Source organism: Astatotilapia calliptera, chromosome 4, assembly GCF_964374335.1.
Source record: "Astatotilapia calliptera chromosome 4, fAstCal68.1, whole genome shotgun sequence".
Taxonomy (NCBI): domain Eukaryota; kingdom Metazoa; phylum Chordata; class Actinopteri; order Cichliformes; family Cichlidae; genus Astatotilapia; species Astatotilapia calliptera.
This window is the reverse complement of record NC_137425.1, coordinates 34,895,420-34,912,410: the sequence shown is the minus strand read 5'-3', so window position 1 is coordinate 34,912,410 and position 16,991 is coordinate 34,895,420. Positions and strand designations below refer to the sequence as shown.

The 16,991-nt window shown below is 43.0% G+C and overlaps 1 protein-coding gene across 5 annotated transcripts in view; it reads right to left on the bottom strand.

Annotated features, from left to right (window-relative positions):
• Positions 1-16,991, bottom strand: part of LOC113033025 (syntaxin-binding protein 4) — a 60,155-nt gene that overhangs the window by 40,789 nt on the left and 2,375 nt on the right. For all 5 annotated transcript variants that reach the window (XM_026186278.2, XM_080300533.1, XM_080300534.1 and 2 more), the window contains 4 exons: positions 11,015-11,088; positions 5,158-5,253; positions 2,900-2,969; positions 2,739-2,813 (listed from right to left, as the gene is read on the bottom strand). In XM_026186278.2, coding sequence (XP_026042063.2) covers positions 2,739-2,813; positions 2,900-2,969; positions 5,158-5,253; positions 11,015-11,088 — 315 coding nt within the window. The remainder of the gene's footprint in view (positions 1-2,738; positions 2,814-2,899; positions 2,970-5,157; positions 5,254-11,014; positions 11,089-16,991) is intronic.

Here is a 16,991-nt window from a genome sequence, read left to right as displayed (position 1 = left end):
GTATATGTGTGCATGAGGGTGGTAATGCATGTTTGTGTCTGTGTGTGCCGGTTTGTCTGTGTCTATATGTCAGGTCGGGTCTTAGACTCCACCTCTCTGGGAACTCCCAGGCCCTCCAAGGCCTATCTCCCCTCACCAAACTCCCTGCCGGTAACTGATGCCCTCAGGGGTCGGTACGTTGGTGGTTCTTGGTGTCCGGGGCTGGGCGCTCAGGTATGTACCAGCTCACTCCCGGTGACTACTTGGTGGGGCCTGGTGCCTGTTGGTCGGTCAGGCCTCTTCCTGGGGCAAAGGGGGCCCTCGGGCCTCCGGGCCTGCGGCTCGGTTCACTCTGGCACAGCTGGCTGCCGGCAGGGCCAGCGGGCACGCCACTGCAGCCCCCTCTGGCTTCTGCTCCGTGGCTACTGGGTGACCCCTCATCTGGGGCTCTCCTCAGCTCTTCCCAGGAGGGTGGCACAGATGCCCCTCCGGTGGTCCCCCTTGGGCTCTCGCACTCTGGGGCCTCTGGATGTCTGGAGGCTGGATTGCCTCCATGCCTGCTTCATGCCCTGGGGGACGGGGCTATGGCTCTCTACATCCTCTAGCACAGTGGTTCCCAAACTTTTTTTTGCTGGGCCCCCCTTTGTTTTACAAGAAAAATGTTCGCGCCCCCCCGCGTGCAAGCACACGCACGCGCACATCCTCCAACCACACACAACCATATTTTGCTCCATTGCGGTTTATTTCACACCTCAAACATTTAGTAAACAATTAAGCAAATACAAGTAATCTGCAATAAATTACAGGTAGTAAGAAAATAAACTACTAACTCTTTTACGCTACGTCCACACCTACATGGGTATTTTTGAAAACGCAGCTGTTTCGTCCACATAAACGACGTTTCGAATCACCGAAAACTGAGATTTTTTTTAAAACTCCCTTTTTGCATTTACGTGTGGACGAGGAATACAGAGTCTGCTCTAGCAGACCATTACATGGGGAAACCTTTTGAATACAAGCGCGCTGATCCACACAAGTGTGCACACGGGTGTTCACTGTTCATAGACATAAACTACACCTCTATCAACAACATTCAGTATTTAGTATTTACTGCTGTTTACACTTAGCTAGATTAACGTGATGGTGTTGTGTTTAGTATGTTGCTCTGTTTTTTTTTGCTTGTTTTCTCTTCTTCTCTTTTTAAGTGCCCTTTTTCACTAAAAAAAAGAATAAAATAAAAACGTGGATAAAAACTTCATCCTTAATAAAAAAGAAAAAAAAAGAAAGAAACAGTTGGAAGTCACTCACACAGAGAGACAGATTCTCACACACTCACTCAAATACACACACACACACACACACACACACACACACACACACACAGTGCCTTGTCTTAGAACCATTTGGGGGTTTTACGGTGGGAGGTGCTTGTGTTGTATTGTAACTGTCATGCCAATAAAAGGCAGCAAGAGGAGGCCGTTGTTGGGGTCAGTCTACGGTAGGATTCAGAGAGCTTTCTGAGACACCGGCCGGGGCCTCCCTTGCTAGCAAGTAAAAGATGTTCGTCTTGTTTTTGTCGTTAACGAGAATACGTTTCTAAACTAGCGGGGCTTGTGGAAACACAGACCCAACACCTGCAGCATCAGAATCTGTGAGTAGAACGGGGGGGCTCCACGCTCTGTGTTTACATTTTTGAAGGGAACTTGTTTACCTGCTCTCATTTACTGTTTTAGCTGTTTGGTGATTGTTGAAACAGTTTTGTGAGCTTTAACCTGAGATTCTGGCATTTCTGGTAAAATACATAAATATTTAAAAATCGATTCAGGATTTAATGAATGCATTATTCAAAATGAAATCAGGGAAATTGATTTTTTTAAACCCACCCCTAGTGACACCCGGGGCGATCGTGGCTCAAGAGTTGGGAGTTCGCCTTGTAATCGGAAGGTTGCCGGTTCGAGCCCCGGCTCGGACAGTCTCTGTCGTTGTGTCCTTGGGCAAGACACTTCACCCGTTGCCTACTGGTGGTGGTCAGAGGGCCCGGTGGCGCCAGTGTCCGGCAGCCTCGCCTCTGTCAGTGCGCCCCAGGGTGGCTGTGGCTACAATGTAGCTGCCATCACCAGTGTGTGAATGGGTGGATGACTGGATATGTAAAGTGCTTTGGGGTCCTTAGGGACTAGTAAAGCGCTATATAAATACAGGCCATTTTACCATTTACCACCCCTGTCCACAAAGTGGATTTTTTGTTTGTTGACAGTATAAAAAAGGGATTCTTGATGGACCAGATACATCGGCCTGTGGCTGCATCACTAATCCAGCCACAAACCACAGGCACTTGCTCTGCATTGCCAGCACTACAGAAACGAAACTTTGTGGCTTAAGGAAGGATTTAATAATCAACTCTCAAACCTGCTGGGAGTTTGATTCCCTTTAAACAGTTGTACAGGTGCAAGTTCATGGTCTTTCTGTAGGCATCATGAAATGCATCCAAATACTCCACTGCTCGACTAGACAGCAAGGCCTGAGAACTGATCATTTAATAGCCTGGCTCCCTGACATCACTCACAGAACCTTTGGGCCCTCTACAAAAGCAGGACCTACAGTAAACCAAGACAGTACTCCTTTTTGAACAGCATTCAGGGGGCATTACTGCTGTTAAGGGCAAAAAAAATGATTTTGACTACCACACACAAGCTCATTTTTATAGTCTGCAGAGAAACAGTGGCATTAACACACAGGACTGTAGACAGACTTCTGCTTACTTTGCTTCCTCATCTCTGGCTACAAGAAGTCGCATGTGATTGGTTGCAGAGGCTGCTCTCAAGATATCCACAGCTCTGTGAAACACATGCAAACACATTTACACAGATTGTCTTCCAGCATCACTACTGTTAACATGAGAGCAGTGACTTTAGCAGATTACCTTTCACTTGTGACACCTACTAGGCTGTCCCCATTCACTTCCAAGATCTGGTCCCCTGGCATCAGGTTTCCTGTGAAAGGTTAAACACAGATTACATGCAAGTGCAGAGGGGAGCTGTCAGCTGGACAGCAGTGGTTCATTTTGGATGTTTCTTTCTTTCGGGTTGACCCCAAAACGTGTTATATCTTTAAAGAAAGTGTTGTCAAGAGAATGAGCTGCCAGGTTAGTTATATATAATGCAATATAATATTATATAATAAGCTCAAGTTATTCATGCTCAGTTATTTCTAAATCAATAACAATTATCCATTACTGTATCACGTTTGTGTAATCGAAGAAAACCTCCGTTTTGCTAGAGTTATCTGATTTTTACTCTTCTGCAAACGTCTTAGAGTAAGTTTAAAAAGAACATAGAAAACAAAATACAACATTGTTCACTTCAAATGAAATATTACCCAGAAAGTGAGCTGCTTGGCTGAGGTTTTCACTCTCAGAGTGAGTCCTTGTTCCATTATACGAGCTTCTTTCAAAGTTTTGTTTCGGTCATGGATTGGCCTCCCCAAAGCCCACACATTACTGAAGCAGTGTGAGATTATCTTGACAGAGAACAGACCAAAAGGCAAAAACATCCAAAGAAGAGCTTTGAATGTCCTTCAAGAAGCCTGGGGAACGATTCTTGAAGACTACTGAAAGAAATGACAGAAAGCTGCCTCAGAGAGTTTAGGCTGGGCTGAAGAAGAAATATTCCCAAATAGTCCCTTTCAAATTCGCTGGAACTAAATGAACTCTCTTTTTGCCTTATATCCTATAGGACCCATGAATGTGTCTTACAGAAAAAGGGATTTATGATATGAAGTCCATCCAGCCATGGGGGGTGGCTGTAGCTCAGGAGGTAGAGCAAGTCATCTACATCTACTTAGTGGTTTGATCCGTGGCTCCACCCTAGTCTGCAGGCCAAATATCCTTGTACAGTAAATGAGAACAAGAAGACTGTAGAGAGTTCCACTGGGATTAAAGACCATCCGTTTGATGCTGAGGACTTTGATTCTGCACATTGTGTGCCGTAGTCTGAACCTGCTCATGGTAACATTTATCTGGCCACTTCAAAGACTGTGTTCACTGAGTTAGATGTCTGACAGACATGCTGAATGGTTATGATGGATTTTTTTCCCTCTAGTGACACCAAACATGCTGCGTACCTCAGCTTTAAACCAACATGAGACTCAGTTATGAGTTAAACAGCAACATCTTGCACATTTTAGTGTGAACTCACTTGGAATTGACATGAAAATCTTAGTGAGGAGTCGGGGATGTGAACTGTGAGCTCAGCTCTTCTGACTGCAGTTTAAATGTCAGACTGGTGGGTCAGGAAGAGACCAGCACTGCGACAATACAGCAAAACCCTTTGATCTGTATACCAGCAACTGAAGAAGAATGTGGCCTAACTAAAGTCAAGCATATGTGGTGTTCTGGACAAGCTGTAAGAAACAAACAACAATTTTTACAGACACTTCTCTCTTTGCCCTATATCCATCATTCATGGTGCGATACACAAAAAGTAGGCCAAGACAATCTTGTGGTGTATATTATTCATGTTTTAATACTCACAGGAGATATGCTCCAAAAATACTTGTTCTCACTGCAAAGGTCTTCAGTCAGGCCACTGTCAACGTTCATTTCTATTCTTTGGCTTTTGGAGTCATTCACATGATCTTCATGAATGGGAAAATTTAGCACAAGGGCTCGCTAAATTTCTACATTATGTAGTAAAGGCACAAACAAAGGATTTGTGCATTTAAAATAACACCAGCACTGCTGCAGACTGCATGCTTGGTCTCAACAGACATGTTCAAGGTGTTGCTGTGAAATATCGGAGGAGACAATGGAAATGTCCACAAATAACTGCTGTACTGTTATGTGGCTTTTCTATAGGCCAAGCCAACTTGGTCCTCTTCACCTCTTTTGAACTTTCTGGGAAATATTCAGGAATTACCCATTCAGTAATACTGCTTCACATAGAGCCTATAAATGTTCAGTCATTCTCCAACAGAGATGTTGGAGAATGACTGAACATTTATAGTCCCACAAGTATTTTCTCTTTTTCTTATCGCCCCAATTCAGAGGCGGAAGTCGAAACTTTTACTGCCTTTGTTCTAGAAATATTATCTTCTGTGTTGGGGGTCAAAGTAACTAGTCTAAATTCAGACTGTGCTGTTCTAGCACAGTCTGACCAAAGGTTTCTGGATTTCAAGTCTTACCATCAGTTGAAGCAAGGCCACCTGGTAAAATCCGTTTGACGTAGACTCCAAACTCCTCTCCTGTTAGCTCCTTCACTCCACCTATCACTTTAATTCCTGTAGAGAGAGAGATAGAAAAAGAGTACTTTAATGGGTTTTCCAGTGTTTCTTTAATGATTTTTTGCCCTCCAGCCACTTTGTGCCTTGTAAAAAATGATGACAGTGGAGTCACTGCCTGGAAACAATGCATCATAGGGAACACTCTGATTTCCAGGTTAATGACAGTCCTGCAAAAACCTGCTCAAGCACAACAGACAGAGGTTCATGTCTCCTGGCACACTGTTGTCAGATTTCTTCCATCTATGACCTGGTTACATTTCTTACAGCTCAAAGGGGTTCATTTGACTGACGGGCTTCCCTCTGCATTATTGTCTTTACCCTTGAGGTGACTGCTCTTATGATTTGGCATTATATAAATAAAACTTAATTGAATTTCTGAAACAAAACGAGCTGGTTGGACTGTGTGCATTTAGACTGTGTTTTCCTGTCTCTGAAACCTGTGCCACTGCAACCACTAAGCATAGAAGAAAGTCTTTATGACCAGATCAAGCTTTATGTAAAGCACTCTTACTTTAATGCACTTTCCCCCGTACACTAAATCACCACTCCACCACTATGTCACTGTTCCACACCATTTCCACAGTAAGAAGCAATTCAATTCCAAACAGAAGAAATGCCCCTGTGGGCCTGTGAGCTTGAGGGTCCTGCTCAGTATTTTACTGTTCCTAGGACAGCATCCTTCTGGACAGAGATCTCCAATGTTGTTCCTGGGATCTGCTGGAGCCACTTGCCTCGCTTGGGAGTCACTGCTCCAGTTACCACTGGAACCACTGTTAGCTTCACCTTCCACATTTTTCGAGTTCTTCTCTCAGCCGGTGGTACTTCTCCAGCTTCTTGTGTTCCTTCTTCCTGACATTGCTGGTATAGCTACTAGAGATGGACTGATCCGATATTACGTATCGGTATCAGTCCATCTCTAATAGCTACATCTATTACTGCGGCCATCTCTGGTTGTCCACCACTACTATGTCTGGTTCGTTTGCCATCACCAGTTTGTCCATGTGTATCTAGAAGTCCCACAGGATCTTAGCTCAGTCATTCTTGACCGCCCTAGGGTGCGTCTCCCATTTTGACCTTAGGACTTCCAGGCTATACTCGGCACTGAGGTATTCACTAAGCACGCGGTCAGTTATAGTCATCTTCCTGATGTACTCGTGGATGTTCGTTGTCTCATCCTGGACTGTGGTTCTGACATTCAGTAGTCCCGGGGCTCCTTCCTTCCACTTAGCGTCTCAGGATGCTGGACTTGGGGTGAAGCCCTCCATGCCCGGTAAGGAGCTTCCCTGTCTTATTGTCAGTGGCTTCTATCTCCTCGTTTGGTCACCTTATTATCCCAGCAGGGTACCTGATCGCCAACAGGTTGTAGGTGTTGACAGCCTAGATCTTGTTCTGACCATTCAGCTGACTCCTCAGGACTTGCCTGACCCTCTGCAGGTACTTGGTGGTTGCAGCTTTCCTAGTCTTTCCCATTTGCCTGTGGGATCCCCAGGTACTTGTAGCTGTCCTCAGTGTCTACATGTTGCCTTCTGGTAGCATGGTCCCCTCTGACTACCTTCCTTCTCTTGTTACCATCAGACTACACTTCTCCAGTCTAAATGATGGATGGTGACTTGTGCTATTGGGTTGAAGTTGGCCTCTAGTGTTGTACACCACATCCCCATTGAGTTTCTGATGAAGGCTTTTAGGGTCCCGTTGATCTTATATAGTTCTAGGATCCATGTGTAGAGCATCGAGTCATAGGCCTTCTGGTAATCAGTCTCAGGTGACTGCTATGTCTACCAGAAGCCAGTGTTTCTCCTCTGGTATTCTTGCTCATGTGTCAAGCCATGTGCCTGTTTATCTTAGCTGCTATGATGCCTGACAGGAGCTTCTATGTGGTACCGAGGCAGGTTATTGGCTGGTATTTGGATAGGACCAGTCCCTTCTGGGGATCCTTGGGGATCAGGACCTTCCGGCCTTCTGTTAGCCATTCTGGGTGCGTTTCATCCTTTAGCAGCCTCATTGAGTTCAGTCAGCTTCTTCAGCCAGTAGGCGTGAATCATACTGATCAGATCAGCTGATTAGTCTCAGTGATGGTTGCAGTAGGGATTGTCTATAGTGCTGCATTCAAGTGCTGCTTCTAGTAGACCTTCAGAGGGTAACTTGTGTAATCTTTCTAACTGGCTACAGAGGACCCAGGTTTCCAGCTTCGGCATGATGCAAAGGAGCAAAACTCCAATGTGGATAGAAAACGAATAATAATAATTGTAATAATCTTATCACTACCAATTAAATGTAAATAATTTAAGCAACAGTAACTATAACTGAATCAGTGGACAAAATGATTCCACGTTCATGTGTTTTATGCACACTTTACACACACAGCTTCTACAGCTCCAACAGCCCATCTGATTCCTGCACGTGGATCTTTCATCACTGCACTCCACAGAGAATATAGTAGAGTTAACGCTGAAATCAGGCCTTCTTTAGCTTAAGGCTTCCACTGGCCTGCTGGAGCCAACACAGAGTGTTACAACTAATTGGGTCTGGAGTGAAGGGCTCAAGTTAATTATCGCCTGGTGGAACAGTGGGGTTTTAAAGTTCCTTGTCTCAGTCCTCCCATCCTTTTATACTCTTCTCTGAGGAAAACAGTTTCTTGTTCTTTTAAGCCTCAAAGCAGTCTCCTCCCCTCATCTATCATCAGATAAGAAAAACATGCAGCTGGAGCAAATATGAAAGACTTGCATCCCTTGTTCTTATTCAGCTTTGCATTTACTTTCCGAATCATTACTTCCCATTCACAATGAGTCAAGGGCATATTTCTTACACAAGAACTGAATGTTCCAGATCTAAATAAAATGTGGGGTTATTCAGTGTGATTACAAGAGGTTCTTAAAATGGTTTCTTATTCCCCAGATAACACAAGAACATGAAATATAAAATGTCTGTTGAGTAGGGAGAGTGAGTTTTGAAAACCGTCTTCTTTAAAGCACAAGCTGCAGATACTGCCAACATGTCAACAAAATGAACTGTGACGGACACGATTTTCACTGCAAACACCGTCCCCTGCCCACAGGCTGATGCTGTGCTGCTTTCAGCTGCACTAACAGAGAGATTCAAAAGTGCTGTCCTCCATATGCGATTGTATGCTACAGTGTGTACAGCAGCCCTTCTCCCTGCTGAAAGCTACATGTGTGCACTAAGGAAGCCTTAAGACTTTAATATATGTATCAGAACACTGTATTCACCTGCATGTGCTCAGGTTGGATGGGAATTAGTTGCTTTGCTTCTCACCTGCGTGCACATATTGATACACAGGTTGGCTTTTACGCATCTTCATTCTTCAGACTTTTTGGCTTTCCAGTAAGTCAAAAAACCTTTGACACTGACACATATGTATAAATACAGCACAACCAATTACTTAAAATCACTGTTATGCCAAAAGCAAACCCTCACAGTGGCCAGTTCATGACCGATGGTTATGGACTGGACTCCTCAAAGCCCGGACCTCAACATTATTGAAGCAGTGAGGGTCATCTTAAGAGAACATCCAAAGAAGAGCTTTGACTATCCATCAAGAAGCCTGGAGAACCATTCCTGAGGAACACTTAAAGAAATGACAGAGTCAGAGTCATGCTCAGTCTGTCAGCTGCCTGAGAGAGTTCAGGCAGTGAAGAACAATAAAGCTGTTCACACCAAATATTCACTTTCAAATTCTCAGTAAATCACTGGACCCATTTCTCATTTTCCTAGCCAAATATATATTGCATAACATACATGTACGCACTTTACAAAAGCATATAAAATGCACACAAATTGTGTGCATTTCTTTTATTTGTCAAAATAAATGAGAAAACAGAGCTGCCCTATGTACTCTGACTCTCTGAATTCTGTTATTTAATATTTATTACTGCTTTAAATGTTACATTTCAAGAATAATTACAAACTGTATGTTCAGAACTTAAACATATTCAGTTTTATTTATATACTGCCAAATCACAAGTTGCCTCAGCAGTGCACACGTTCTTTATGCCATCAGCTTCTGCAAACGTTACTAAACATCAAATCATGTAAGACATCATCTTGGACATGTCAGCAATAATAGAGTAATACAGTTCTGTTCTGAGGAGATTTACACAACCTCATGAATATATATGTGTGGACGTATAAATATGGACATAAATATATCTATATAAAGCAGTTTTGCTTCACTGTGATGTTTGGCAGCTTGACAGTAGTTGCATTCATGGACATGAGTTGTTTTTTCTTGCTTAGGCACAAGTTGCAGCAGCACAGTGATAGTGCATAGTAGACAGTGGAAGTGGAGGATAAAAACAACAGCAGCTCCTGTATTCTTAACCCCACTCAGTTAAGTAGGTTATGGCTTTGACCTACTTCCCCTGCTTGGCAAACACAGTGATCTGTAGCATGATACCTACTCTGCAAATCCCTTTAAAACGCAGACTAATATTATTTAATCTACTCATTATCATGCTCCATCGCCAGTGGTTAGTGGAGGATGGTTGAATAAGGCTATGTAGATGATTCAGACTTGGTGTAAAGAACTGAATTCTGTTGGGTCCAAAATGTTGTTTTTTTATTAAATCCATGGCTTCATCTCAGCTTGTATGTGTTTGGTCAACTATTGGGTATAAAGTGTCAGACCACTACGTCCTGTGAGGGGAACAGTTTCTCTCAGAACTCAGGTTATGTTGACACACCTGCAGAAAGCACGAGCTTTATTCACGAGGACAAGTTTTTGTCCGAGTGTGTGGCCGAGCCTGAAGTGGATGTCGTGCTTGGAGAAGCTTCTCCTCTGATAAACCTGCTACACAAGGGATGACAATGTTTTTCCGTTTGTCGTTCAGTTTCTACGCAGCTGACCTTCTTTCCTATGCATCTTTGCTGATTTGACGAAGGTCCTGTTGGGATAACCACATGTTTTAAGAACTTTCTATCCATGCGTGTTCCTTTTCTTTCTCTTCTCTCTGGTGTTGCAGGGTCCTGATTACTCCAAATTTGTGTTCCACAGGATGTTTGGAGTCAAAGAGTAGGTACTAGTCTGTGTGTGTGGGCTTCAGTGTTGAGGTTTCCATATTCCTCAATGCATACAGCACAGTCCAGAAATGGCAAACTATTATTCTTCTACTTCTTGGGTTTTGATTTTGACCCAGATGTCATCCACATATCTGTGCCGGTATTTAGGGGCTGTTCCTTTGAAAGAACCAAAAGCTTTACTTTCCACTTCCTCCTTATAAAGGCTGGCTGCAATGGCTGACACTGGGGAGCCCATGGCACATCCATATTTTGATGTACAAACCCTGGTTGTATGTGGTGGTGAGGCGGGGTGAAGCTGATTCTGTTTTCTATGGCGCGGTCTTACTGTAGGTGTTGGTAAGTTTTTGTTTGCCATATGTGGAACTTCCAAAATCGTTCTTCTCCTTTAATGTCTTATGGAAACTGTGCTTTATCCACAAACTAATGGATCACTAAAGTCAACGTCATTTCATGGACATTTTTTTACTAAATATGTTACAGTACAGTACTGGCTACTTTTTAAGTAATCACTATTTGAATGCGGATCCTAAGTCAGACGTGAGCTGTGTAAGCAGTCAGACAAGTGCGAGTGAAAAAAATGAAAGAACTTAAGTTGAGCATCTTATTGAAGTTAAAGAGCCAGAGCAACATCTACAAGCAGCAACACATGTGACCTCTGCAAACACAAAGGAGAGTAGTCGAGTGTTGAGGTGTGTGGGGACAGAAGTATGAAAAGACTTACCTAGGCCATTCTCACAGTCTGTAAACTCCATGGAATGAACAGCCCGGTCAACTCCGTATGGACCCATTAGTGTCCTGTTAGAGGTCAGTGGATAAAAAGGAAGCAGGAAGCAGGGAAAGGAAAGAGAGTGAGGGAGAAAAAGATGACGAAATAGGAAAAAAAACCCAAATCTAACTATTTTTTTCACAGGCTGCACTGCTACACAGTCAGAATCCATCCATCACATAGGAGAACTATAGTATTGGGAACTTAACCTCAGATAGCTTCTCCTGTCTAGGCCTGAGACTTTGTCACCACACACAAGGCAAGGAGTGTGTCTTCAGTGTGTGCTGCAGATACTTCATTGTGAAAATTAGTCTTCTATTCATGGTACTGTCAAAAATCTTTCTCAAATTATGAACACAAAAGAATTCTTTCCTCACACTGCTGTTTGAAGACAAGACCAAATACAGCTGTGACAGTAGCAGAGGAAGCAGAAATGAGACGGCAGCATTGGGTAACTCCAAAGCATCTTGGTAAGATCTCACACAGTGAGCAATTCTCTGAGAGATAGGGTTGGCACACATGTTGGTCGTCTTATGCAATAATGCTGCACAAGAGGACTGCACACTGCAGCTTTCCCCTTTTCCCTCTTTACTAATCCTCATCTAACACTTGCAAAGCATCCCTTTGCTTCCCTCATTAGACACTACTAAAGACAATGCAGAATACTGCAAATGAACAAACCATAAATGTCACTTTTTTGGTATCTGGAATGATGTCTTTTTAGCACTTTATTTTAGTTTGCAGTTCCCTTCCTGTCTACACCCAAATGACAAAAAGGACTATCAATATTTTAGCTGCAGAGGGTTCGCCACTGCTGTCAGTAACAACAATGAGGCTGAACTTCGAAAGAAACACTGGCTGATAACACAAAGATGCAACGTTCAGGATGGAGCTGGACCTTTCAAAATCATCTGTTAAGGATGGATATACAGTCTCACACTAGAACAGCGGGATTCACTGTTGATTTTTGTATTTTTGTGGTTTGGATTCATTTTACTGCTTTGGGCTGTCTTTGATTAATGGTCATGACAATTTGCATATTAATGATGAAGAAACTGAGCTCACAGCCCGTTGTTCAGTGGTGCTAGTTTCAGTTTTTAGGCAAATGTACTGTTTATAAGGTTGGGGAAACCTGCACTTGGATGAGTGACGAAACGTTTCTCCTACTGGAAATGCTAATTTGTATTTGTATTCCTTGGACCAGAGAGCGGGTTTCCACTTTGCTACAGTCCATTTTAAATGAGCTTTGGTCCAGAGAATCACTGATCATGTTCACATATGGCTTCTTCTTTGCAGGGTGGAGCTTTAACCTGCATGTGTGGACAGCACAGGAAGTGTTCCTGAGCCCATGCATCGATTTCCACCACACAATCGTGTCTGTTGTTAATGCAGTGCTGCTTGAAGGACCAAAGATCACACAAACAAATGAAAAAAAGAAAATGAAAAAAATTGTGAAACTGCACCACAGTTTGTTGGCAGTTTTTTCATCAGCCTCTCCACGACACTCTTTTCATACCCAGTTGTGTTACTTACTAGTTAACCTGATTAGCTGCTAAATGTTACTCCAGCTGTTTCTTTTGAGCACCACTTACTTTTCCAGGTTTTTGTTCCCCTGACCCAATTGTTTTGAAAGATGTTGATGCCATTTTCATGAAATACAGTCCTGAACAAAACTGTAAGACCACTTGAAAAATGGCAAAAAATCCTATTTTGCATGTTTGGATCTTAACGAGGTACCAAGTCGAGCTTCAACATGCAACAAGAAGGAATGGGAGTGACACAAAACATTTTTTTGAGCATGCAAACAATGCTTAAACTGAAACAGGCTGTTTTACAGCTGATCAAAGTTTAGGACCACACCTCCAAAAAACCTGTAAACCCACCAAAACAGAAATCAATGTTGCAAACATGAACTCAGTAATGAGTCGCTCCACAGTGATTGTTGATCACTTCAAAAATTCGTTGTGGCATGCTTGATGCAAGTGTTTCCATGAGGTGAGAGGGAACATTTCTCCAAGTGGTGAAGACGGCCGCATGAAGGCATCTACTGCCTGGATCTGTTGTCCGTTTTTGTAAACTTCCCATCCCCAAAGGTTCTCAGTTGGATTTGGATCAGGGGAACACACAGGATGGTCCAACAGGGTGATGTTATTGTCCTAGAAGAAGTCTTTTGTCCTGCAGCATTGTGTACTGTAGCATTGTCCTGTTGATAAACCCAGTGGTTACCACACAGACGAGGGCCCTCAGTCATGAGGGACACTCTCTGCAACATCTGGACACAGCCAGCAGCTGTTTGACGCCCCTGCACCTCCTGAAGCTCCACTGAAGGAAAAAGCACCCCAGGCCATTATGGTCCCCCCTCCACTGTGGAACGTAGAGAACACCTTGGGTGGGATCTGCTTGTCATGCCGGTAACGTTGGAAACCAACAGGACCATCAAGGTTAAATGTGTTCTCATCAGCGAATAAAACTTTCTTCCACCTTTCAATGTCCCATGTTTGGCGCTCAAAGTCCAAACAGTCAGTTCTGTGGCGTCCAAGGACACGAGGCCTTTGAAGACCTTTCTTGTTTTGGAAGCCCTTCAGTCTGAGATGCCGTCTGATGGTTATGGGGCTGCAGTCGGCACCAGTAATGGCCTTAAATTGGGTCGAGGATCTTCCAGTGTCTTGACAGCCAGTTGGATCCTTCGGCTCTGTGCTGGTGAAGTTGTTTTGGGTCTTCCACTTGACTATTTTGTTCCATAACCCTCAGGATCATTTAAGAAATTCCAAATGACTGTCTTACTGCGTCCCCACCTCAGCAGCGATGGCGCGCTGTCAGAGACCCTGCTCATGCAGTTCAACAACCCGACCACGTTCAAAAGGGAACGTTTTTTGCCTTTGCCATCAGAACGTCATGACAGTGAGACTACCTGACAGAAAATGATGAATCCACATTTTAACACAGATTTGGCCTTAAGGCATGTGGACCTAAACTTTTGATCAGCTGTGAAACAGCCTGTTTCAGTTTAAGTGTTGTTTTCAATAAATTGCATGATCCAAAAATGTTTTGTGTCACTCCCATTCCTCCTTGTTGCACGTTGAAGCTCTACTTGGAACCTTGTTAAGATCCAAACATGCAAAATAGGATTTTTTGCCGTTTTTCAAGTGGTCTTAAAGTTTTGCTCAGGACTGCAGTAAAATGTTTCAGCTGAAACATTTGATGCTTTCTCTATGTTCTATTCTGAATAAAATGTTTTTACACCACATCCCAACTTTTTTGGAATTGTAGTTGTACAAAGGTCACATTGGCCAGGAGTTGGAAAGCAGCCATGATGGTTCACGTAACTTTTGTGTTATTTTTTTCTGCTCTGCTGTTCTCACTTAGTTTTAACGATGTATTGGCTGCCTTGGTGTATGATCGTCTGGCTTTGCTATCCATCCAATCCTCTATGGTGCCTCACAATGTCTCTTCATCCTCCGCCGGTATTTTCCACCCGCCTCCATCAGCTGGAGCCTCGCTAGGCACTTTCGGCGGTTCCTCTAGACCACGGAGAAGGAGAGGGAGAAGAGGAGGTATTTGGGTAAAGCTCAGGCTTTACTGGCGGCGGGGTTTGGCTGGTAAGAAACGCCGAGCAGACCTTGTCTCCTGTGCTCGGAAAAGCTCCATGGAGGGGGACTTGTCTTCCACTTCCCTGTCTGAGCAGGGTTTATCCAGACTCTTCTGCCGTCTGGCCCTTTATTCCCTCGGTGAGTGGATTCTACGAGCGTGATGGCTCAAACGTAGATACTCAAAAGTAGTGATGGGATTTCCGGCTCTTTTTAGAGATCCGGCTCTTTCGGTTCGGCTCACTAAAAAGAGCCGGCTCTTCAGGTTGTTTTGTTGCTTTAATTAATTTATTATTAACAATAATATAAAATTATGCACAAAAGGAATTACTAACGTAAAAACAAGTGGTTTTATTTATATATGTTTATATATAAATATATGCGGTGGCCCCTAGAGACAAAACACGTACAAACTCCAAAACACATTTCTAGCATGAACTGAACTTCCAAAGCAGAGCTACTAGATCACTTAAATTACACAATTGAAAGCATGTGTGTATTGTTTGTATATTTATACACAGGCACTCATATATATTCAAATAATTTAAAAAAAAGTTCATTTACCTGTTATTACCACACACCAAATCCGGTCGTTGGTACTTGCTGGCTTGTGTAGCCACAAGATAACAAAGGCTCAACACTGCGCCCAGCATCCTGGAGCACTTCTGTTGTCTTTTGTACGTGTTTTGCGTTTTTATGTGCTTCTGAGTTTTTATATGCTTCTGAGTTTTTACGTGCTTCGGAGTTTGTACGTGTTTTTACGTGTTTTTGGAGTTTTTACGTGTTTTGGAGTTTGTACGTGTTTTTACGTGTTTTGGAGTTTGTACATGCTTCAGAGTTCGTACGTGATTTGAAGTTTGTATGTGCTTTGTCTCTAGGGGCCACCGTAAATATACTTTTATTTATTCACTCCACATAAAATGTAATAAATAAATCATATAATACAAAAATCAACTATTCACATTTCAAGTTTTAACTATTTAAATTTTCAGCTTTTTCCTTTCACAAATTTAAAGTGAAAAGAACACAAAACACTGCAAACCACAACACAATTAAATATAAATTATAATATGAAAACTAAAAGAACATGCATATTCTCTGTCATATGGACCTGCATGAATAAACTTTCTCAATCCTTTATCATCTGCAACCGAAAATAGTTGTGGATGATTACTATACCTTTCTAATGTTGTTGTCCCTGCCTCTCTTTCTCTCTCTCTGGCTCTGTTCCTGTGCTACTGAGTGTAACTACCGCCCCTCCCCCCTCTGCCCAGCGTAAAGCACAAGGCTCGCGTGCAGAGTGAAGCGGAAAAAAGTGCGAGAGAGAGGGTGAGAGAAAGAAAAACAAAAAACCCACGTGAGGGCTCGAGATAAGGAGCCGGCTCTAAGAGCCATTTCGTTCGCGAACGACCCATCACTACTCAAAAGTATCTATGTCCTGTAACTCGAGCCCCTGCAAATACTGAGGCTTCTACCTCGCTGAATATGGCGCTTTTTAATGCTCAATCTCTGTCTAATAAATGCCAAAAATGAGCTCACTCCACAGAAACAGCCCTTCTTAGGGTCTCAAATGACATTTTGATGAGTAATGATGCAGGAAAATACTCTGTCCTACTTATGTTGGACCTCACATCGGCTTTTGACAGTGTTGACTACCACATCCTCCTTGAAAGGCTTCAACACTGGGTTGGTGTATCTGGAACTGCCTTAGAGTGGTTCTCCTCATATCTACATCACCGATCCTTTTCTGTGATGGTCTCTGGTTTTAGGTCATCCTAAATTCACATGTGACACCATTGCTATCTCAGCTTCACTGGCTTCCTGTGGAATTTAGAGTCCATTTTAAGTTCCTGGTCTTGACATTCGGAGCCTTGCATGGACTGGCACCAGTCTACATCTCTGATCTGCTACAGCCATATGTCCCTAGCAGGTCCCTGAGGTAATCAGATCAAGGCTTACTTGCTATTAAAAAGACTAAGATGAGAACTAAGGGTGACAGAGCTTTTGCCACTGTGGCCCCGAGACTGTGGAACTCTCTCCCCCAAACATTAAGAACTGTGGACTCAGTCGTTGTTTTTAAAAAACAACTCAAAACTCACCTTTTTAACTGTTTTTGATTAATTTTTGCCTGTTTTATATTGTTTTTTTTCCTTTTATTATTTGTTATCTTATGTGCAGCACTTTGTGACACTGTCTAGAAAGGTGCTGTATAAATAACATTTTATTTATTTGTTTGTAAGGTTCATACAGTCTATGGGCATGACCGGAGTCACGAATACACTCGCTGAAGCTTGGTGCCATTCAAAAAACTCAGTGGTTGTGTTGTTAGACACACATGGATGAAG